We start from the raw sequence: 20105 nt of genomic DNA, 5'->3' as shown, positions 1-20105 counted from the left end.
GAGAGCGTTTGCAAATCAGCATCCAAGACAGAGATCAAGAGTGTATCGGCAGACACCACGAACACTACAGTTACTCTCTGCAGTACCACAGACACGCCCCACGACACCACAGCTGCAGCATTAAAGCACCACACCTTCGACAAGACTACTGGCAGATGGTCTGAAAGACGATCCCGTGCCCAACCACACGTAGATGTACATGTGTCTGTGACAGATTTCAGCGACTTAGGCCACGAGCACCCTGCCAACACCCGTACGGTCTCCCGCACAGCCATCGCTGACACCGGCTGCCAGAGCTGCTTAGCTGGCGTGCAGATCATCCGTCAACTGAACCTAAAGCCAGAAGACCTCCTTCAAGCTGCTACAAACATGCACGCTGCAGACAACAGGCCAATACCCATCATCGGTGCCCTTCCACTGCTGATTACTGCACCAACCACAGAAGGAAAACTCCTACAGTCAAGACAACTTACCTACGTCACGGACACCCTCCAAGACACTCTCTATCTCAGCCGGGAAGCTTGCACTGACCTTGGAATCATATCTCAGGACTTCCCCACGGTGGGCCACAATGACGTCTGCGCCGCAGCCCCCCATACAACGTGTGACTGCCCACTTCGCCAACCACCGCCACCACTCCCCACTCTCCCATTCCCAGCTACTGCCGAGAACCGGGAAAAACTCGAGAAGTTCCTCCTTGACTACTACAAGTCATCCACCTTCAACACTTGTGAGCACCAGCCACTACCGCTGATGGAAGGGCCACCCCTACACCTCATGATCAACCCCGATGCTGAACCAGTCGCCCACCATTCCCCCATCCCAGTTCCCCTTCACTGGCAAGAAGAAGTGAAGGCGGCGCTCGATCAGGACGTCAGGCTGGGAGTACTCGAGGAGGTACCTATAGGAGAACCAGTGACCTGGTGCCACCGCATGGTAGTGTGCCCTAAGAAGGATGGCAAACCTCGGCGTACAGTCGACTTTCAAGCCCTAAACGCACATGCTGTCAGAGAAACGCACCACACGCCATCCCCTTTCCTTCAGGCTCGCTCTGTCCCCCACGGAACAAAAAAGACCGTCCTAGACGCTTGGAACGGCTACCACAGCGTACCGATACGCGAGGAGGACCGCCACCTGACCACATTCATCACCCCATGGGGCCGCTACCGCTACAAAACAACACCCCAGGGGTACATTGCATCAGGTGATGGCTATACTCGCAGATACGACGCCATCGTGACTGATATCTCCAACAAAACCAAGTGCATTGACGACGCACTGCTGTGGGCAGACACTCTGGAAGCAAACTTTCACCAAGTAGCCAACTGGTTAGATGTATGCGGCCACCATGGCATCACGCTCAATCCAAGCAAGTTCAAATTCGGAAGGGACACCATCGAATTTGCTGGTTTCGAGATTGGACCCAACAACGTCAGACCAGCCAGGCACCTCACAGAGGCTATACGGGACTTCCCTACACCCACCTCTATCACAGATGTACGTTCCTGGTTTGGTCTCCTCAACCAAGTCGCCTACACATTCTCCATGGCGGAACTGATGCAGCCATTCAGAGATCTTCTCAAACCCAAGACACAATTTGAGTGGACTGAAGAACTGAACCAACTCTTCATCAAGTCAAAGGAACACATCATCAATGAAATTGAGAGAGGCGTCCAGATATTTGACAAATCCCGCCCCACATGCATTGCGACAGACTGGTCTAAGTCAGGGATTGGGTTCTGGCTCCTCCAGAAACACTGCTCCTGCTCCAGCACTGAACCCTTCTGCTGCGCCACAGGCTGGAAGGTCTCCCTCGTAGGTAGTAGGTTCACCCACTCTGCGGAATCACGATATGCGCCGATAGAAGGTGAAGCCCTCGCTGTAGCTGAAGCACTCACAAAGGCCAGATACTTCGTCCTTGGGTGCTCCAACCTCCAGATCGCTGTCGACCACAAGCCACTGTTGAAGATCTACGGAGACCGTCATCTTCACGAGATACAAAATCCAAGACTTCGCAACCTCAAGGAGAAAACCCTCTCATTTCGGTTCAAAATGGTTCACATACCGGGGATCAAACACAAAGCGGCAGACGCCCTCTCACGTAACCCAACCGGTAAGCCCGATCACCTCTCACTCTCTGATGATCTTGCTTCCCTCCATGACATAGACTCAGGCCACTTGTCCACTCACTCCTTATCCACACCCCACCTACAGGCCGTGACGATGGACAGGGTCAGAGTTGCCACCACAAGTGAGCTCCATGACCTCACAGAACTCATCGAAGCAGGACTCCCACCATCTCGTATGGACATGCCGGACGGCCTGAAAGAATACTTCCGTTTCAAAGATGACCTCAGCACAGATAACGGCATCATCATGTACAAGGACAGGGTGGTCGTCCCACCATCTCTTCGCAAGGAAGTCCTCTCGACACTCCATGCAGCTCATCAAGGGACCACTTCCATGACCTCCAGAGCTGAAACCTCTATCTTCTGGCCAGGCATAATCAACGACATACAGTACATGCGCTCCTCATGCTCACACTGCAACAGGAACGCCCCGTCCAACCCGAACGCACCTCCTACACCTCTCACGAACCCAGCCTACCCCTTCCAGCTATTATGCGCAGACTACTTTCACTTCAAGGGACATTACTACATGGTTGTCGTCGACAGGTACTCTAATTGGCCTATAGTAGAGAGAGCGGAAAGTGGAAGCAAAGGCCTGATCACATGCCTCAGACAGACTTTCGTGACGTACGGGATTCCGGAGGAAATGGCATCAGACGGAGGACCCGAATTCACAGCCAATGATACTCGACAGTTTCTGAAGAACTGGGGCGTCCACCACAGGCTATCATCCGTGGCCTTCCCCCACAGCAACTGCAGGACCGAGGTTGGCGTGAAGACCATAAAACGTCTCCTCATGGACAACTCCGATGCTGATGGATCTCTCAACACAGACAGCTTCCAACAGGCGATCCTTCAATACCGTAACACACCTGACAGGGATACTCGCCTATCTCCCGCCCAAAGTGTCTTCGGTCGCGCCATCCGGGACTTCATTCCCATCCACCCTGGCAAATACACACCACACCTGACTTGGCAAGACACTCTCTCTAGCCGTGAGGAAGCCTTACGTCATCGCCACATGAAATGCGCGGAACGCCTGAAGCAAAACACAAGAGCACTTCCCCCTCTGGTCGTCGGTGACAAGGTACGGGTCCAAAATCAGACTGGTCCGTACCCCCTCAAATGGGACAAAACTGGAACAGTCATCGAGGTCAAACAGTTCGATCAGTATGTCATCCGACTTGACGGATCCCGCCGAGTCACACTCCGCAACAGGAAATTCCTCCGCAAGTTCATCCCTGCTGTAACAGACACACCAACCTGGAGCCCTTCAGCACACGAGGAACAATTACCCGCAATACCTCCCAAGGACCAAGGGACACCAGACACGCCATCATCAGGGATACCGGCTCCACCCGTGCCACGGACACAGACCCCTCCTCCTCGACCTACGCATCCGGAACCTCCCCCATCTGTGCCGACAACGCCACGCCCAACTCCGCATGCAACGCCGGCCAAGTCCGCTCCACATGCCAGACGGTCCATCCACCCTTTGACCGAACATACTCCCCCTACTGAAGCACCCACAGAGTCGGTCGTTGAACCGAGACGATCAAGCCGCAAATCGATGCCACCTGCTTACCTCTCGGACTATGTTCTAGCGACCACAAACTCCCCAATCAATATGTGACGCGAACGTTGAACTTTCCCTGCCATTCCGGATCAGTGATGCTTCACTGTGGACTTTGTTTCTCGATTATATCATTATTTCAGTCTTTTATTTCATCCCGAGTCATTGATGTCCGCAACAAATCACTCGGTATTTTTATCTCGTGCCACCAAAAGACTTGGGGGGGGGGGGGGGGGGGGGATATAGAACATTGATATTTTATGATGCAACGCGCCGTATTGCCGCGTTTCGGTATATAGACGCGTGAGGCAGGAATAGCCTCCCTTGACCTATCGGCCATACTGTCTCGACCATGTAGCGGTCGCTCCGACAATATAAGCGTTAAAGAGGTAATAATACTTTATTTTGACTGCCAGAAATCTAGTTTGTTTACATTTTAAACACTTATAGTTCGTACTATTGCAATCACAACTCGATAAGTTGTTATCTAGTTTCATTTTTAAAAGAGCACGTGTTTATCATGGTTTCGTTGTTTTCTTTGTTGCAGTCAGTTGTCATTCGTACGAGACTGAATAAATTCTTGAAAAACACAGAAGCGTTATTGTCATTTAGTTATGTGGAGTAAGATTAGTGAATGTTGCTGCTGATTCTGTTGTTCTTACTGTTCTTCCTCCCTGCATAATATTTTTTCTCATTAAACAGTTTTTTTTTTTATCCCAGCGAAGCTGGAGGTATCCCGTGAACGCTATTCACGACTTTTTTTCCGTGACCTTTCGGATTTCATGGGGGCTGCCATTTTGTTCTCATCTCCTCAGTGTGTTCCGGTCTGAAACCGGTTTAAAACACCACTAGGCGGAAACCCCAAAACAATGACGGCCGCCTTTTTCGAAATAACATTTTCAGAGATTGTACACAAAAAAACGGAAAGACAGAATGTGTCTTTCGCTAGATTGCAAGTCAGGCTTTTCACTTTTCCGATGAAGACAACCGCTGAGAGTGAAGAAACGACGCTGTTCGACTTCAAAATCTCCAGTCGCAGACGACCTTCGCTTTCGCAGTACAGTCTATAGGCAGGTGCAATGTTACTCATTTTGATCAGCTCGTTTACGTATATTTTTTGCATTCAGATCAATTAGAATGATTGAAATCAAAGCAGGAATAACTTCGGCATGCAAATGCATTTATTTGGCGAAATCAGTACAGCAGTAAGCTAGATTTTTTCCCTTCAGTTTGTTTGCGTGACTGAATTTTGTCTTCAAGAATGTACCACTTGCTTGATTTTGATTGTTTGTTCAGCTCATTGGCACGAAATGCATCTTGCAAAATATCAATTTGTTGAATGAAAACGGAATAAGTGACGTTCTAACATTTATCTGCTTGCAAAAACAATCGCAAGGATAGATCTATCTGCTTCATTGACAGACAGATTTTCATTGAATTTAAAAAGCATGACTCGGTTTGCAGGCTCTCCGATTAGATCTATCTAGTGTTTGTGTTCTTAGATGTATTGGCCATGTGGGCTGTTTACGATCATAACACAGTGTTGGTTTGTGCTGGTGCAATCTGCAGATCAAAGGGGATTGACCACATGGTGATGCAGTGATCAATGCAACTTGTGTTCACCACTCAATGCCTTCTACCAATCTCAATGGCAAAACGAAAGGTACAGTAACATGCTTGTGATTTCACATTATGTAATGTCTCTGGCGATCAACATAGTTTTTAACTCTAGTCTAACTGATCATGCTTATTACTATTAGTATTCAATTACATACGATATATTCTCCGCCCCAGCTCCACCCTCACCCCATAGCACTGCCAATCAGCCTCTACACTACAGTCCAACAACTACACCTCTAAAAGCCCCCCCCCCCCCCCCTACCCTCCGTGCAACATATGGTCATAGGGAGTGCTCTAATTGTTCCAGAACATACCCGACCACACTCATACACAGGGTACTGACAAAGGAACTTTTTTTTCAGTCTCCATCAGGGCTGTCACCTAATATATGCAGACAGGTGTAACGGACGTTTTAGCAGCCACTGTACCACACATGTCATAAGGTAAATATAGGTATGTTAGTATATTTACAAACTGTTCACTCTGTTGGTTTTTCTTGCAGCATTTATTCAGAAACTCTGTAAATTGTGGCAATTACATATGCAGACGTTCAACTTATTATTGAAGAAATAGAATCAAAATTGGTTTATTAAGTATTTGAATTTTGATCATGTGATCAGAGAAACAGTTTCTTGAACAGCTAAGCTACAAGTGAAGTACAAGGACAACAACATAAACAGGTGACTGGAGACTCAGGCATTGTTTTTTTTTTTAAATATGCACAGCAATGTTTACTCAGTACTGGGGGGGTGGGGGGTGGATTTAAAGTGTTCTTTTGGCTTCCAGAGAGGTGCTACGCCTGTTAAGATGGAAATGAAATAGAATAGTTGATGGTAAGGGTTATCACAAAACAGCAAGGATAATGTTGCATGCCTGTATTTTCAGTTTGAGTTTAAAAAAAATTAAATACTAGTTTTCTGATTAGCTATAATTCACGTGAGAATATTATAAGATGCTACCTTTTTTTAATTTTTTTTATAAGATTAGCTCATTGAGTCTGACAGGAACATAATTGAGGAATGCTTATAATTTCTTGGCCAGCTAAAAAAAAATTTAAAACCCTTGAAATGAAGTTTACGCAGGTTAGATGTGAGGATATCTTAATTGGGATAATGCATTTACCAGTAATTACAACGAGAGATTTACTTAGAAAAACTGAAGTCATTCATAAACAATAATTATGATTACAATCACAGAGTAAGGGGAAACATGGCCTTTGGTCTGGAACAGTAGCTGGAATGGTCTACTTGTCAAACCTGCCTGAATGTGCTTTTTTATTTTTGTATACCTAGTGTGAACGACGTTTAGGTATTTGCAGACTAATTATTGTATTGTTGTTGTTTGTTTGTGAGTTATGTTATGGTGTGTCCTAAATTGGTCGGAATTTGTTGTGTAACAGTATGTTCTCATTTGTAATTTGTTTCTCCATGACCCCAGAGGAACAGACTTCATATTAAAACCTTGAGACCCTGAAAATACTTGCATACTAAATTTTTTTATTTTTATTGGGGATAGGCAAGCTCTTGAATTCTTCAAGCCTTGAGAAACTTTCCAGTCTGATATACATGTACCAGAAAAAAGTGTGATCCTAACAATAACATGAATACTTAATTCAATATGTGCAGGAGCTACTTCGGCAGACCCATATGGCTAGTATCACAATGCAGGGAAGGTGAGTTCATTGATTTATGTTTTTTCCACCTTTTCTGTGTTTGATGTCAGCCGTGATTACCCAATGAGAACTTCAAAACATGTTGCTGACTTGCGAAAACCCAACCATCACATCAGATGTAGTTGTGTAGCCCATCTAGAGGATAGAACATCTAATTTCGTGATAGCATAGCAATGTTGTGTACCTGACTAAATCTCTGCACATCACAGTGAAGTCTTACTTTATGATCATATGATTCAATACCCCCCCCCCCCCCTCCCCCCGACTAAACAACGAAGAGCAGGCACTACACACTCACATAACTACCAACTCCACAATGTCATTTCAGAATCAAGCAATCAGGAGAATGAAAGGATTCACCATCCTCCAAAAATAAAATGTCTTAAGAATAAAGGTATCTACACGGGTTGTCTACCTATTTCTTGATAGCTTTGCTTTTAAGTATAACTTTTTTTCTCAGAATATTTTTTTTAATAAGTTTTATTCAAGGGAGGCAATAAAAAATATTTACAAAAATGTGTCCAATTGTGTGCTTACAAATATTAACATTTCTTGTAGCCCCAAGAAGTGTGTTTTGTCTTGTAACTATTGTGATTTGAGAGCTTTAGCGCTGAATGCTTTGCATCCTAGTGTGAATAGCATTGTAAAGCTTGCCTCTTGCTAATTTAGAGCAGTAGAATAGAAAGCAGCCTACTCCACAATCTTCTTTCATATTCTGTGCATACTCCTTGACAAGAGAACCACGAGATTTGTTTTTATTCCGATGTTGCCTTTTCTATTCAATTAAATACTTAAATCCTACGTGCAACACAAACCTTTTTTGTGTTGCTTTGTTTGTTTATTTTTATATTTTGTAAGTATAGACCGTACTAGAGACCAGTCTTTCACCGCCGTATGATTGATCTGGAAATCTCCGCTAAGCAGTTCAATAACATAATTAGTACATGGCTAAAGCATTTTTGCTACTCCACTCAAAATATGTCTAACTACGCACTCGTACTCTCTCCCTAACATAACACTTGTTCATGCAAAATTGTTTGCGGATCAGTAAAATTTTCGTGAAATATTGAATTGCGAATTTTTTTTAATTTTTGTTGTTGAAAATTACGTAATCTTCAAAATAGATGAGTGTTTACTGAAGCGATAAACTATTTATACAAGTTAATAAGAATGGTTTGTAAGATCAAATACAAACCAGCAATACAACTGCTGTCGATAGATTACCCCCCTTGACTTCTCTGTCTGTTGGGTCAAACTACGCCAGACATTTCTCTTCTAGTGGCTCCATAGCATGAGATACAGGCTCCGAGGCAGAAACTGCTTCGTTCTGAACTTGAATACATCGGTTCCTCTCAGTTACATAGTCTTTTAATTCCTTCTGTCGTTTCAATGCAACAGGTAATCAAGCCTGTGAGTGTTGCATACTGTATCAAGTTCTGGTGTAGTAGCGATCGAAAAGTTTACGAGGTAGTTGCAGAATCGATGTTTGTACGTACCTTTCTGGTCAGTTATCAGGAGATAAAAATTAAAAACAAATGACATGTATGCAACATAAGAGGCTGAAAGGCTAAGAAACTTGATGCCTCATCTGTCTCGGTTGCTAGTCTTCATCGTTCATACTCATAGCATATATAGCAATACCATTTGTTGTGTAGAATCAATATGTTATTTTTTTCTGAAATAAAATATTCACGAAGAGGGTTCGATTCTGATCGAGTGAATAATTATATGTGTCAAAATCTGAATAAAACAATGCGTTTGTCTTTGACTGGTGAAGTAGAGCTGAAGCTTTTTGTGCTGGATGTAAGCTTAGTTGGTTTTATCACACACACACACACACACACACACACACACACACACACACACACACACACACACACACACACACACACACACAACCCTGATGTTTGTCAAAAATGTTGCATGTTCCTACTTCACAAATGCCTGCACAAAAGCACACGGATGTACACGTACCTACCTACATACCCGTGCAAACAATCTACCACTGCAACACCACAGCCCCACACATTTATCCAAAAGTTGTCTGAATATCAATACTGGCAATCTTGGTATTGAACGGGGAACTCTACTTTCATGGCGTATGTGGTCTAGGTCTCATTTTATACATGCTAAACCACCCTTACAAAATAAAAAGCCACACATCGTGTAAGCTAATCGACTAAGCAAAAACCAGACACGCGAACAAACAAAAAACGAATACTTTGATTTTCAACAAACTTAATAACAGATTTAGGTAAATAATATTATGCCATGCAAGGAACATTTCTATTGAATTCGGTCGATGCTTAGTTCTAGAAAAACACCAGCTCACTTTATGGGGACAAACACTGTACTTTGAATAGTGCTGTTTCATGAGTTCCAGATCTAGACTGACAAGGTAGTAGAACATTTATTTTTAGCTTGCAAAATTGAACTTGCCCTGCAGTCACCGTCGAACTGCTTTCCCTGCCACCGGGTGCAGCAGTTTGGCGGGGGGAGGGCCATAGAGTCGGCAAACTGGGAGTGGAACTTGACGAAATGTCACCTAGGGCCTAGTACGATAGCTTCTCTTCGGATTGACGTACAAACAGCGTCAGGGCCGCTTCAAACTTACATACGGATTACGATTCCTATCCCCAGTTTCTCATGTTGGTAACCACTGGCTATTTGTCAGATGTGTCATTCTCCCACATTTGAACGATGCTGTAGTGCGAGCCGGTCAAAATGCCCTTTAGTTGTCAAACCACGTTCTCTTTTTCCGCACAAACTGTTTTGCGTTCCGGACCGGAACACACTGAGGAGATGATCATTGACTATTTCTGATTGGACAATGATGCCAACGCCCACATGACCCTAGCTACAATGTCAAGGTCGGAAAGTCGTGAATACTGTAATCGACTTGAGAAATGTTCACACCGATAATACATGATAAAGAAGGATTCGTTGTGCCCGATTATGGGCTACAGTTGGAGATGGAAGTTCACCAAAAATTGGGACCATACCAAAGAAACTACAATATGTTTGACCATACTAACAAAAATACGGTGGGTAAAATTGGCGCCCCCATTTTTTGAGCAAACGCCACCCAAGGCCGCTTTGGACGGGTAGAAATTCTGTACTTTCCAAGTCTATTTGTGTGTGGTTGTTCAAGACTATGGATAAAGCTCGCGTGAGAAGATTACGTCACGGTCAAAAGTCTTTGAAGTCAATTAATGCATTATGACGTCATGCCTCCCTGTTGTCTTTTTCTCTCGCGGTGTGTGTGTGTGTGTGTGTGTGTGTGTGTTTGTTCATTGTGTGCACATGTGTTAGTGTGTGTGTGTGTGTGTGAATGCGCGTGCATGAGTCTGTACTCGTGTGTGTGTGTGTGTGTGTGTGTGTGTGTGTGTGTGTGTGTGTGTGTGTGTATAAGAAAGACTGAGAGAGAGGGAGAAAGAGTGTGTGTGTGTGTGAATACGAATACGAATACGAATACGAATACTTTATTATCTCATACAGAGTGTGTGAATGTGTGTGTGCATGAGTTTGTGTGTATGAGTGTGTATATATGTGTTTGTTTGTAAAGGTGTGTGTGTCCGTCTGTCTATGTGCGTATTTGTTTGTTTGGGCCATACTTATCAGGGCGGTGCTGCTTTGAGATATAACGTGCGCCACACACAAGGCAGAAGTCACAGCACAGGCTTCATGTCTCACACAGTCACATTATTCTGACACCGGACCAACCAGTCCAAGCATGCACTAACCCCATAATGCCAGACGCCAGGCGGAGCAGCCACTAGATTGCCAATTTTAAAGTCTTAGGTATGACCCGGCCTGGGTTCTAACCCACGACCTCCCGATCACGGGGCGGACGCCTTACCACTAGGCCAACCGTGTATGTGCGTATAAGTGTGTGTTTTGTGTGTATAAGATTTGTGTGAGTCAATGTGTGTGTGTGTGTGTGTGTGACAGTGTGTGTGTGTGTGTGTCTGTATAAGAGAGAAAGAGAGAGAGAGAGAGTGGGTGGGTGGGAGTGTGTTTGTGCGTGTGCGTAAGTGTATGTGTGTTTGTAAAGGTGTGTATGTCCGTCTGTCTATATGTGCGTATGGGGGTGTGTTTTGAGTGTATGAAGTGTGTGTGAGAGAGTGAGTGAGTGCGTGTGAGTGAGTGTGTATTTTTTGTACGTGTGTAACTTGAGGTATGTGTGTGTGTGTGTGTGTATGTGTTCGTGTGTGTGTGTGTTTGAGAGAGAGAGAGAAAGAGAGAGAGAGAGAGAGAGAGAGAGAGAGAGAGAGAGAGAGAGAGAGAGAGAGAGAGAGAGGTTTGTCTTTCGCTGGGGTATGCAGTGCCTTGGCGTTGCACATCTACTTAATTTTTTTATTTTCTAATAAAACGTTGCTGTGTTTGACACATACATTTCCCCCTCCCCCCCTCTTTGATCAGGAAAACGGAACTGAATGCAGTTATAATGTTTCATTGTGCAAGTTTATGACTTTTGTCCCGACACAAGCGCTGCTGCTCGTAACGCTAGATATGCGAAGCAGATCTTCAGTCATAATTTTCATTTGCGATACTGAGCATTTGTTCTAAAACTATGACACACAGGTATTGCTTTGTTTAGGTTTCCATGTTCCATTCGGGCGAAGCACTTGCACACACACGAACGAATGTGTCACATAGTGAGAAAGATGAGGGTATAGACATGTTTTGCACATCAACAAATCCTACTATCATTCTCATAACCAGTGATCAAATACCACGATTTTTCACGAGCCCCTACTTTTGAGCAAAATTAGTGCATACGGGGGATTGGCGAATACAAGGTAGTTTACGGTACAGGTGTTTTTTTCATGCAAACAAAATTTAAACACTAAAATAATGTCAGGGTATTTATCTCCATACAGATTGTGACGTTACATTACAGAGAGTTATTATGCAATGTGTGACTTGCATCGAGTTGTGTCGCTATGCGGAGTGTGACTTTTCTTGTTTAATTGCCGTACTATTAAATGGAAGATACTCAGATTAAAGAAAGTCTTACATTGGGAGGTAGGAATGTGATTTGCATGGTTTGTGACAAGACAAACTTTCCTTATAAGAGCTTAAAGATACATTCCATGACGTTTGAACCAAAATGTCAGCTATCATAGATCTCTCTAACTAAACAAAATGAGGGTAACCTTCTACCGGAACGCATACCAAAAGTATGATAGCCTGGTAGTGTTCTGTGCATAGTGGGAATCTTTGGCTTAATGAATTTCACATGTTAACACCAGTGTCTGTTAGGTAATGAATCACACATCCTCCACTCAAATAAGTCAGAAGTATGTGCCCATGTTAAAGATAGTCTTATTTTACCCATATATACCTAGGCAAACATGTGGTGTCTGTAATATGAAGAGTAACATGCCGTTAGAGGCCCAGTCCTTATTTTGAAAGCAGTTCTGTTCAGCTGGAATAAAATTATCTTAAATTTGTTTCTTAATTAAATAAAAACAAAATCAAATTGTTGTTTTTGTTGTTGTATGTGTCTAAGGGCAGAGATGATCTTATTTTACACTAGCAGTCAGGCCCGGCTTCGCCCGGGTGTTTCTGCTCTCCCCTCTCTCAGAAACCTCTCGAATCTTATTCCAATGTGGATAAGAACAACGACAGTGTGAGCTCATACATTTGGATGTATAGGCAAGGCAAGTTTCTATTTGGTTCAACGTGTTCTTCGTGATTTGTTTACCCCTTCTCACACCCACTGTAGTTACCGTCTGATCAAAGCACGCATACCTCATGAGTGAGCGCGTCATACCTTTTTGAACAGGGGAGAGAAATCTGTAAATTCTCGTGATCTTTCACTGAGGCGATCGTTTCGTAAACATTATTCGCGATGATCTGGAAGGCAGGGAGGGGGAGCAGGGGGCAGGGTTTGTGTGTGTGTGTGTGTGTGTGTGGGGGGGGGGGGGGGGGGGCGGCGGGATGATAGCGGGCGGGGGGTAACCCTTGAGAATGACACGGTATACTGGTTTGAAGAGTTACCTCCCTTCCGTGGGTGACAAAGCATGACTTACCTCCCTTGCACTATATAGACTGTATTGATAGATGGGGAGGGTAATTATCCGAGGAAGGAAACAATGTCTGGAGAAACTAAAACCCAGGTGCACATTTGTGGGTCCAGGGCAGTGTGCATGCAAAATATCTTGTGCTTATCTTTTGCCATCTCTGAGGTATGGCGACCACAGACAGACACACAGACACACACACACACACACAGACAGACACTCTCTTTTATTTATATGTATCTATACATAACAGCTTTTCCAGGTCACCCTTTATGTTTATACTTTTGCAGGCTGGTGTGGAGTTCTGATGTTGCCAGGGCGATGGAAGACACATACATAAGACATATAAACAAGCTTCCCTGTGAAGTGTTTTGATCACAAATCACCATTATTTTACACATTTATGCATATCTATTCTCAGCTCAGACTTGTGCTTTGAAATTGGATGTTTAAGTACTAGCTAAAACCCTGAATAAAGTCTTCGCAGTACATGGAATGGGATCAAAAGTGTGTGTGTGTGTGTGTGTGTGTGTGTGTGTGTGTGTGTGTGTGTGTGTGTGAAAACAACATTCAACAAGTCGCGTAAGGCGAAAATACAATATTTAGTCAAGTAGCTGTCGAACTCACAGAATGAAACTGAACGCAATGCCATTTTTCAGCAAGACCGTATACTCGTAGCATCGTCAGTCCACCGCTCATGGCAAAGGCAGTGAAATTGACAAGAAGAGCGGGGTAGTAGTTGCGCTAAGAAGGATACCACGCTTTTCTGTACCTCTCTTTGTTTTAACTTTCTGAGCGTGTTTTTAATCCAAACATATCATATCTATATGTTTTTGGAATCAGGAACCGACAAGGAATAAGATGAAAGTGTTTTTAAATTGATTTCGACAATTTAATTTTGATAATAATTTTTATATATTTAATTTTCAGAGCTTGTTTTTAATCCGAATATAACATATTTATATGTTTTTGGAATCAGCAAATGATGGAGAATAAGATAAACGTAAATTTGGATCGTTTTATAAATTTTTATTTTTGTTTACAATTTTCAGATTTTTAATGACCAAAGTCATTAATTAATTTTTAAGCCACCAAGCTGAAATGCAATACCGAAGTCCGGGCTTCGTCGAAGATTACTTGACCAAAATTTCAACCAATTTGGTTGAAAAATGAGGGCGTGACAGTGCCGCCTCAACTTTCACGAAAAGGCGGATATGACGTCATCAAAGACATTTATCAAAAAAATGAAAAAAACGTTCGGGGATTTCATACCCAGGAACTCTCATGTCAAATTTCATAAAGATCGGTCCAGTAGTTTAGTCTGAATCGCTCTACACACACACACAGACAGACAGACAGACAGACGCACATACACCACGACCCTCGTTTCGATTCCCCCTCGATGTTAAAATATTTAGTCAAAACTTGACTAAATATAAAAATGAGGGTGAGATAAAACATAAAAAAAGCTACAGCACAGATACTTTTTTGTCTAGCGTCAAGGACGGATCCAGGGGGGGTTCCTGTCACCCCCCACCCCCCGGCCTGAACATGTATCTCCTCCAAGGGTGAAAATGAAATAAAAATCAATAAATCATGACAAATATTCGGAGAACGCGCCAGCTAGATTCCACATATTCTCATATACATTTCAAAACGTCCAGACCTCCCTTGCGCCCTCAACTAATGAACCCCTAACACAATTGGGGGCCCCCCAACCTGATACGGTCCGGCCATGAGCGTTCTATATCGTCCTCTTTAGAAACTTGTTGCGCTGTTGACACACGTACGTTTCTATTTGCAAACATCCATAAAGTAATATTTTGTTAATCATGTTTAAAACATTTCTTCTGAGTAGAATGAAGCTAAATCAAACGACACACAAAATGAAAAAAACTCAATCTAAATCAATGCCATATTGCGCGTAACATAAAGCAACAGTCTAACCGTCTGCAAGAGAGATTGTTAGTAGTAGATCTAAAAGAAAAGAATGGATTCCATGGAAGCTAGTGTAAGAATACACATTGAACAACTTTGAAGCTTCGGATATAACTCGATAAAAAAATAAAAAACCCAAAACTTAAAACATGTCCCAACAGTTGTTAGTCCACCTCTCTCTTCACCCGACCCCCACACTCACATAGTTTGTGTCTGAAAAGCTCTAAAACGCACTGGCACACACGCACACACACTGACTTATACAGAGTCCATTTAGAAATATGTTCAGTAATTGCGATAAAAGACAAGACTTTTGTCTCCTTTGGTAAACATCACGGTGTTTTTCCCGCCACTGCTTATCCACGTGTAACAATATTTCCCATCAGACAGCGCGAGTGGAGAAACTTCGTCATATCATAGGGGAATCCCCTACCGGAGCAAGATCGGAGCAGCCTGCTCCGGAACCGGAGCTTGTGTGTGAGAGGGCAGGTGGAGAGCGGAGCAGGATCGGAGCAGCTACTACTACTATTACAAGGTAAAACTCTCTTCGTTGCTCTAGACCGAACGGAAGTAGTGAAGTTATCAGAAACCGAGATTGCAGCAGACGTCAGACAGGTTGCGCATGTTTTCTGCGCATGTGACCCCGTGACCCGGCATAATTAAAAAGTTGTCAGCGGCGTTCGTCAGTCGATCTGTCTCTTCACCGCCAACTTTCCTATTCCTTGATTCTTCTTGCAACTTCCAGATAATGGGATGCAAACATAAATTTAGATTGTCTCATCCTTGTGATGGAGTTGGAAACCATGGATTCACCAGAGAAAATATATAGATCTAGCTGATTCGGCCAGTGTGACCAGTGCATCAAGTCTTCGGATAGTTTTCGAAAACTGGAAAATCTGTTTTGTCAGGGATTGTGGTTGTGTTTCAACCATGAGCAGAGATGAGAGAATTGTTTGTTTACTGCCGATGAACTCATTCAAAGCCTGTTGTTGAACGTCACGAAACATATGACCCATGGTTTTGACCATGTTCTGCTGAAGAGAGTCCACATTTGAAGGTGAGCGAATATTCGAATAGATAATCCCAAACACATGTATCCCCAACCCTTCAGCAGGTTATTTGAAAGAGAAAGAGAGGGAGAGAGAGAGGGGGAGAGAGAGAGAGAGAGAGAGAGAGAGAGAGAGAGAGAGAGAGAGAGAGAGAGAGAGAGAGAGAGACTGAAACTGAAACTGAACTTTATTACCAAAAGATAGAGGTTTTAGGCAAAGAGAGGGAGAGAGAGAGAGAGAGAGAGAGAGAGAGAGAGAGAGAGAGAGAGAGAGAGAGAGAGAGAGAGAGAGAGAGAGAGAGAGATTGGGTAGCGGGGGTATAATTATGGCAGCTCACTCATTCAAGTCTGGGACAGGCTGATCTTTCTTAACCCAGTGTGGGATTTTCAGTGGGGCGACCACCCCCAACCCAGCGCGTCCCCGGGTGGCGGATAGGGGAACGGTCTTCAGATATGGAGATCAGCCGCTTGCGGCCGCGGACCAAACTGGCTCCGGGTGGGATCCCGGAAAATCCTCCCCCCTGTGCTCTCAGGGTAGGACGTACGGGCCATGAGCTAAGGGTGAGGTAACCCCGACAGAAAACCCCGAATGCTGAAGACGGAGGACCCGGGCCGCACGGCGCATTCTAACAAACCACGGGTACACGCACTTACGCAAATGATGACACAATCAACCAGCACAGATGGAAATGGCGCTCGCCCATTGAGGACCCCCCAGGGTGGAGCAGCGTCGGGTCCCATGCCTCAAAGGGACCCAGCCCCAACTACTGGAGGTCCCTCCCGTCCGTCTTGTCACGCCAGGGGACGCGGGAGGAAAGTGACTGGCACCACCACAACCAGGAAGAAACCCAGTCAGCAGCGACCTTTTCAGGTCATGCACTGGAACGCAGAAAGTATCCTGAACAAGAAGACAGAGTTGGAGCATATCCTGCATGAGAAGAACATCAACATCTGCTGTATTCAGGAGACGCACCTGACACCCCAAAAGTCCTTCAAAGTGAGAGGCTACCAATGCCTTAGGTCCGACAGAACAGACCGAAGCAAAGGGGGAATCCTGACCCTCATCAGGAACAACATCAATGCCTGTTTGATAGAAACGCACATGGAGGACTCCGAATATCAGGTGATTCGAATCCAGACGAAGACATCAGAATTCCATCTTGTCAACTTCTACTGCCCCAATGATAGACACCTCGCCCTTGACACGATCCCTGCAAAGGCCTCCAACTTCATCGTGGTGGGTGACTTCAACAGTCATTCACAGAGTTGGGGATATGACCACCTGGATCGGAGAGGAGAAGAGGTGGAGAACTGGCAGGACGACAAAGGTCTCATCCTTTTGAACAGTCCCTTTGACTGCCCTACATTCTACTCCAGAAGATGGCACACTACATCAACTCCTGACCTAGCCTTCTGCACGGAAGACATGCACCAGCTAACCAGCAGAGAGGTCGGAGAACAGCTAGGTGGAAGTGACCATCGGCCAGTCTTTTTGACCCTGGGCATGGAGTCCTGCACTGAAGCTTCCTTCCCACGGTGGAACTACAAAAGAGCGAACTGGTTCCTCTTTAGACACCGCACCAGCGAACTCACCAAAGACATCAGAGTCGAGGGTCGAGACATCAACATGGTGGCGAAGGACTTCAACATGAGCATCCTCAGAGCAGCGCGTGAGTCCATTCCCAGGGGTGCCAGGAGAGACTATAAGCCCTACTGGAGCAATGAATTGCAGGAACTGGATGATGATCTGGCAGACGCCAGAAGGGAAGCAGAAGTCAACCCGTCACAAAACAACAACATCCGCCTCCAGGAAGCCAAAGCCAAATTTCTCAAAAAGAAGCTACAGGCAAGACGGAGAAGCTGGCAAGAGAAAACAAGCTCTCTGAACCTTGAGAAGGATGGCAGAAAGCTCTGGAGGCTCACCAAGCAGTTGAATGATGAGAACACCAGCAGAGGAAAGATCACATTAGAAGAGAACGGGAAGGTGCTAACTGGAAAGCATGCTGCCAACCAATTTGCTGAAAGCTATGCAGCTGAGAGCAACCTACATGTTAGCCCCGAGAAACAGAGAGAAGCAAGAAGAGAGAAAAGAGAGAGACCTGCCAGACAGTCGACAGTGGACGCCATGAGTCAACCACTCACACTCCACGAGCTGCACTCAGCTCTGAAAAAGTCAAAGGCGAAGAAGTCCCCTGGCCCAGACGGCATCACCAACGAGATGCTAAACCACCTTGGTAGTGCAGCAGAGAACAAGCTACTCGAGGTCTTCAACAGCAGCTGGCAAGAAGGATCGCTACCACAACTCTGGCGAGAAGCGATCATGATCCCCATCTTAAAAAAAGGGAAGGATCCAAAGAAGGCCACCAGCTATCGCCCAATCAACCTCACCAGCTGTGTTGTGAAGACCCTGGAGAGAATTGTGAACGAGCGCCTCAGGTGGTACCTGGAATCCAGGAACCTCCTCGCCCCTGAGCAAGCTGGATTCCGACAGTTCCGCAGCACTGAAGATCAGGTCACTTACCTGGCGCAAGAAGTTGAAGATGCCTTTCAGGAACAGAAGCTGGTCTTCGTCACCTGGATAGATCTTCAGAAGGCCTTTGACAAGGTCTGGAAAGATGGACTCCTTGTAAAACTGCTGAGGAAAGGCGTGTCCAGCAACATGTACCAGTGGATTCGCTCTTACCTCTATAACCGCAGGGCAAGAGTTAACGTCGACCAGACCAAAAGCAAGAAGTTCCTCCTTCGTCATGGCGTCCCTCAGGGCGGAGTCCTCTCCCCCACACTCTTCCTTCTCTTCATCGACGATCTGGTGTCTGAGATGCCCAAGGGGATCAAAGCTGCTCTCTACGCAGACGACCTTGTGATCTGGTGCAAGGAGGAGCACGCAAGTACTGCCATCTACAGAATGCAGCAAGCGGCAGATAGGCTGAACGCATGGGCAGAAGATTGGTGCGTCTCCATCAACAAGGAGAAATCCTCCACCACCCTATTCACACTGTCGCCAAAGCAGAAAGCCAGAACCATTAGGCTTGGTGGAACTCCTCTGAGAGAGGATGAAGAAGCAACGTACCTTGGTGTCACCTTTGACAGACGGCAGACCTGGAAACCACACATAGCACAGGCAGAGACGAAGGCCCGGCGCAAGCTAGCCATACTCAGGAAGCTGGCAGGTACCACCTGGGGAGCGAACGAGAAGATACTGAAGACAGTATACCAGGGAACAATCAGACCCCACCTCGAGTACGGCTCCACAGCGTGGTCAACCTCAGCCAAGACAAACCTGCAGACCCTTGATCATGTGCAAAACCAGGCCCTCCGACTCATCACCGGTGCAATGAAATCCACGCCCATCAAGGAAATGGAGAAGCTTACCACCATCCAACCCCTCTGTCAGAGAAGAGAAGCCAAGACTATGGTACAGGCCGAGAAGCTCAAGTGCCTACCCGACCACCCCATGAAGCACAGACTGAGCAACCTCACCAAGAACCGGCTTAAACGGAGCAGTTTTGTACACGAGAGCAAGAGACTTTCTCGACAGTACAGGGAAGTCCTTCCACAGAACACTCTACCTCTGACTCAAGAAGAAGAGGAAACCCCCAAGGCAACAGAGAAACCAGGCATCCAGATCTGCACCAGTGTTCCACATGTTACCTCAGGAGAAGATCAGAATGACACAGCTCGACAGGCACTCACCTTAGCCCTGATCGACGAACAGTGCCCAAAAGAGGCGTGGATCCATGTATACACCGATGGATCAGCAACTAACGCCGTGCTCAATGGAGGTGCAGGCATTCTCACCCAGTTCCCTGGGGGACATACAGCTACATCCAGCGTTGCCACTGGCAAACACTGCACAAACTATAAAGCAGAAGCAGAAGCTCTCATGCAGGCCGCCTCCTTCGTTCAGGACTCCGCAGACCCTTGCTACCAAGTTGTCTTCCTCTCGGACGCCCTTTCAGTCCTTCAGGCCCTAGAGAACGACAAACTCCCACAGCTGGCCAAAGCATTACAGATGGTCAGACAAACCAGAAGAGTTGTCCTCCAGTGGATACCAGCACACTGTGGGATACCAGGAAATGAAAAGGCAGATGAGCTG

The 20105-nt window shown here is 45.4% G+C and overlaps 1 protein-coding gene and 1 long non-coding RNA gene across 4 annotated transcripts in view; one reads left to right on the top strand and one right to left on the bottom strand.

The window, feature by feature from the left end:
• LOC138976223 (centromere protein M-like) overlaps positions 1-19801 on the bottom strand; it is a 145342-nt gene extending 125541 nt beyond the window's left edge. The window contains exon 1 of the mRNA XM_070349057.1: positions 19703-19801. Coding sequence (XP_070205158.1) covers positions 19703-19801 — 99 coding nt within the window. The remainder of the gene's footprint in view (positions 1-19702) is intronic.
• Positions 4628-7237, top strand: LOC138976224 (uncharacterized). 3 transcript variants are annotated; one of them, XR_011458911.1, is made up of 4 exons: positions 4628-4772; positions 5272-5365; positions 5685-5765; positions 6948-7237. It is a non-coding gene; the product is annotated as an uncharacterized lncRNA (long non-coding RNA). The 3 variants fall into 3 exon arrangements; XR_011458912.1 differs by having other exon boundaries at positions 5685-5775; XR_011458913.1 differs by having other exon boundaries at positions 4628-4776.
• Positions 19802-20105: the final 304 nt, after the last annotated feature.

The sequence above is a fragment of the Littorina saxatilis genome, linkage group LG9, assembly GCF_037325665.1.
Source record: "Littorina saxatilis isolate snail1 linkage group LG9, US_GU_Lsax_2.0, whole genome shotgun sequence".
In the NCBI taxonomy this organism is placed as follows: Eukaryota; Metazoa; Mollusca; class Gastropoda; order Littorinimorpha; family Littorinidae; genus Littorina; species Littorina saxatilis.
This window is presented reverse-complemented; position numbering and strand designations above follow the sequence as displayed.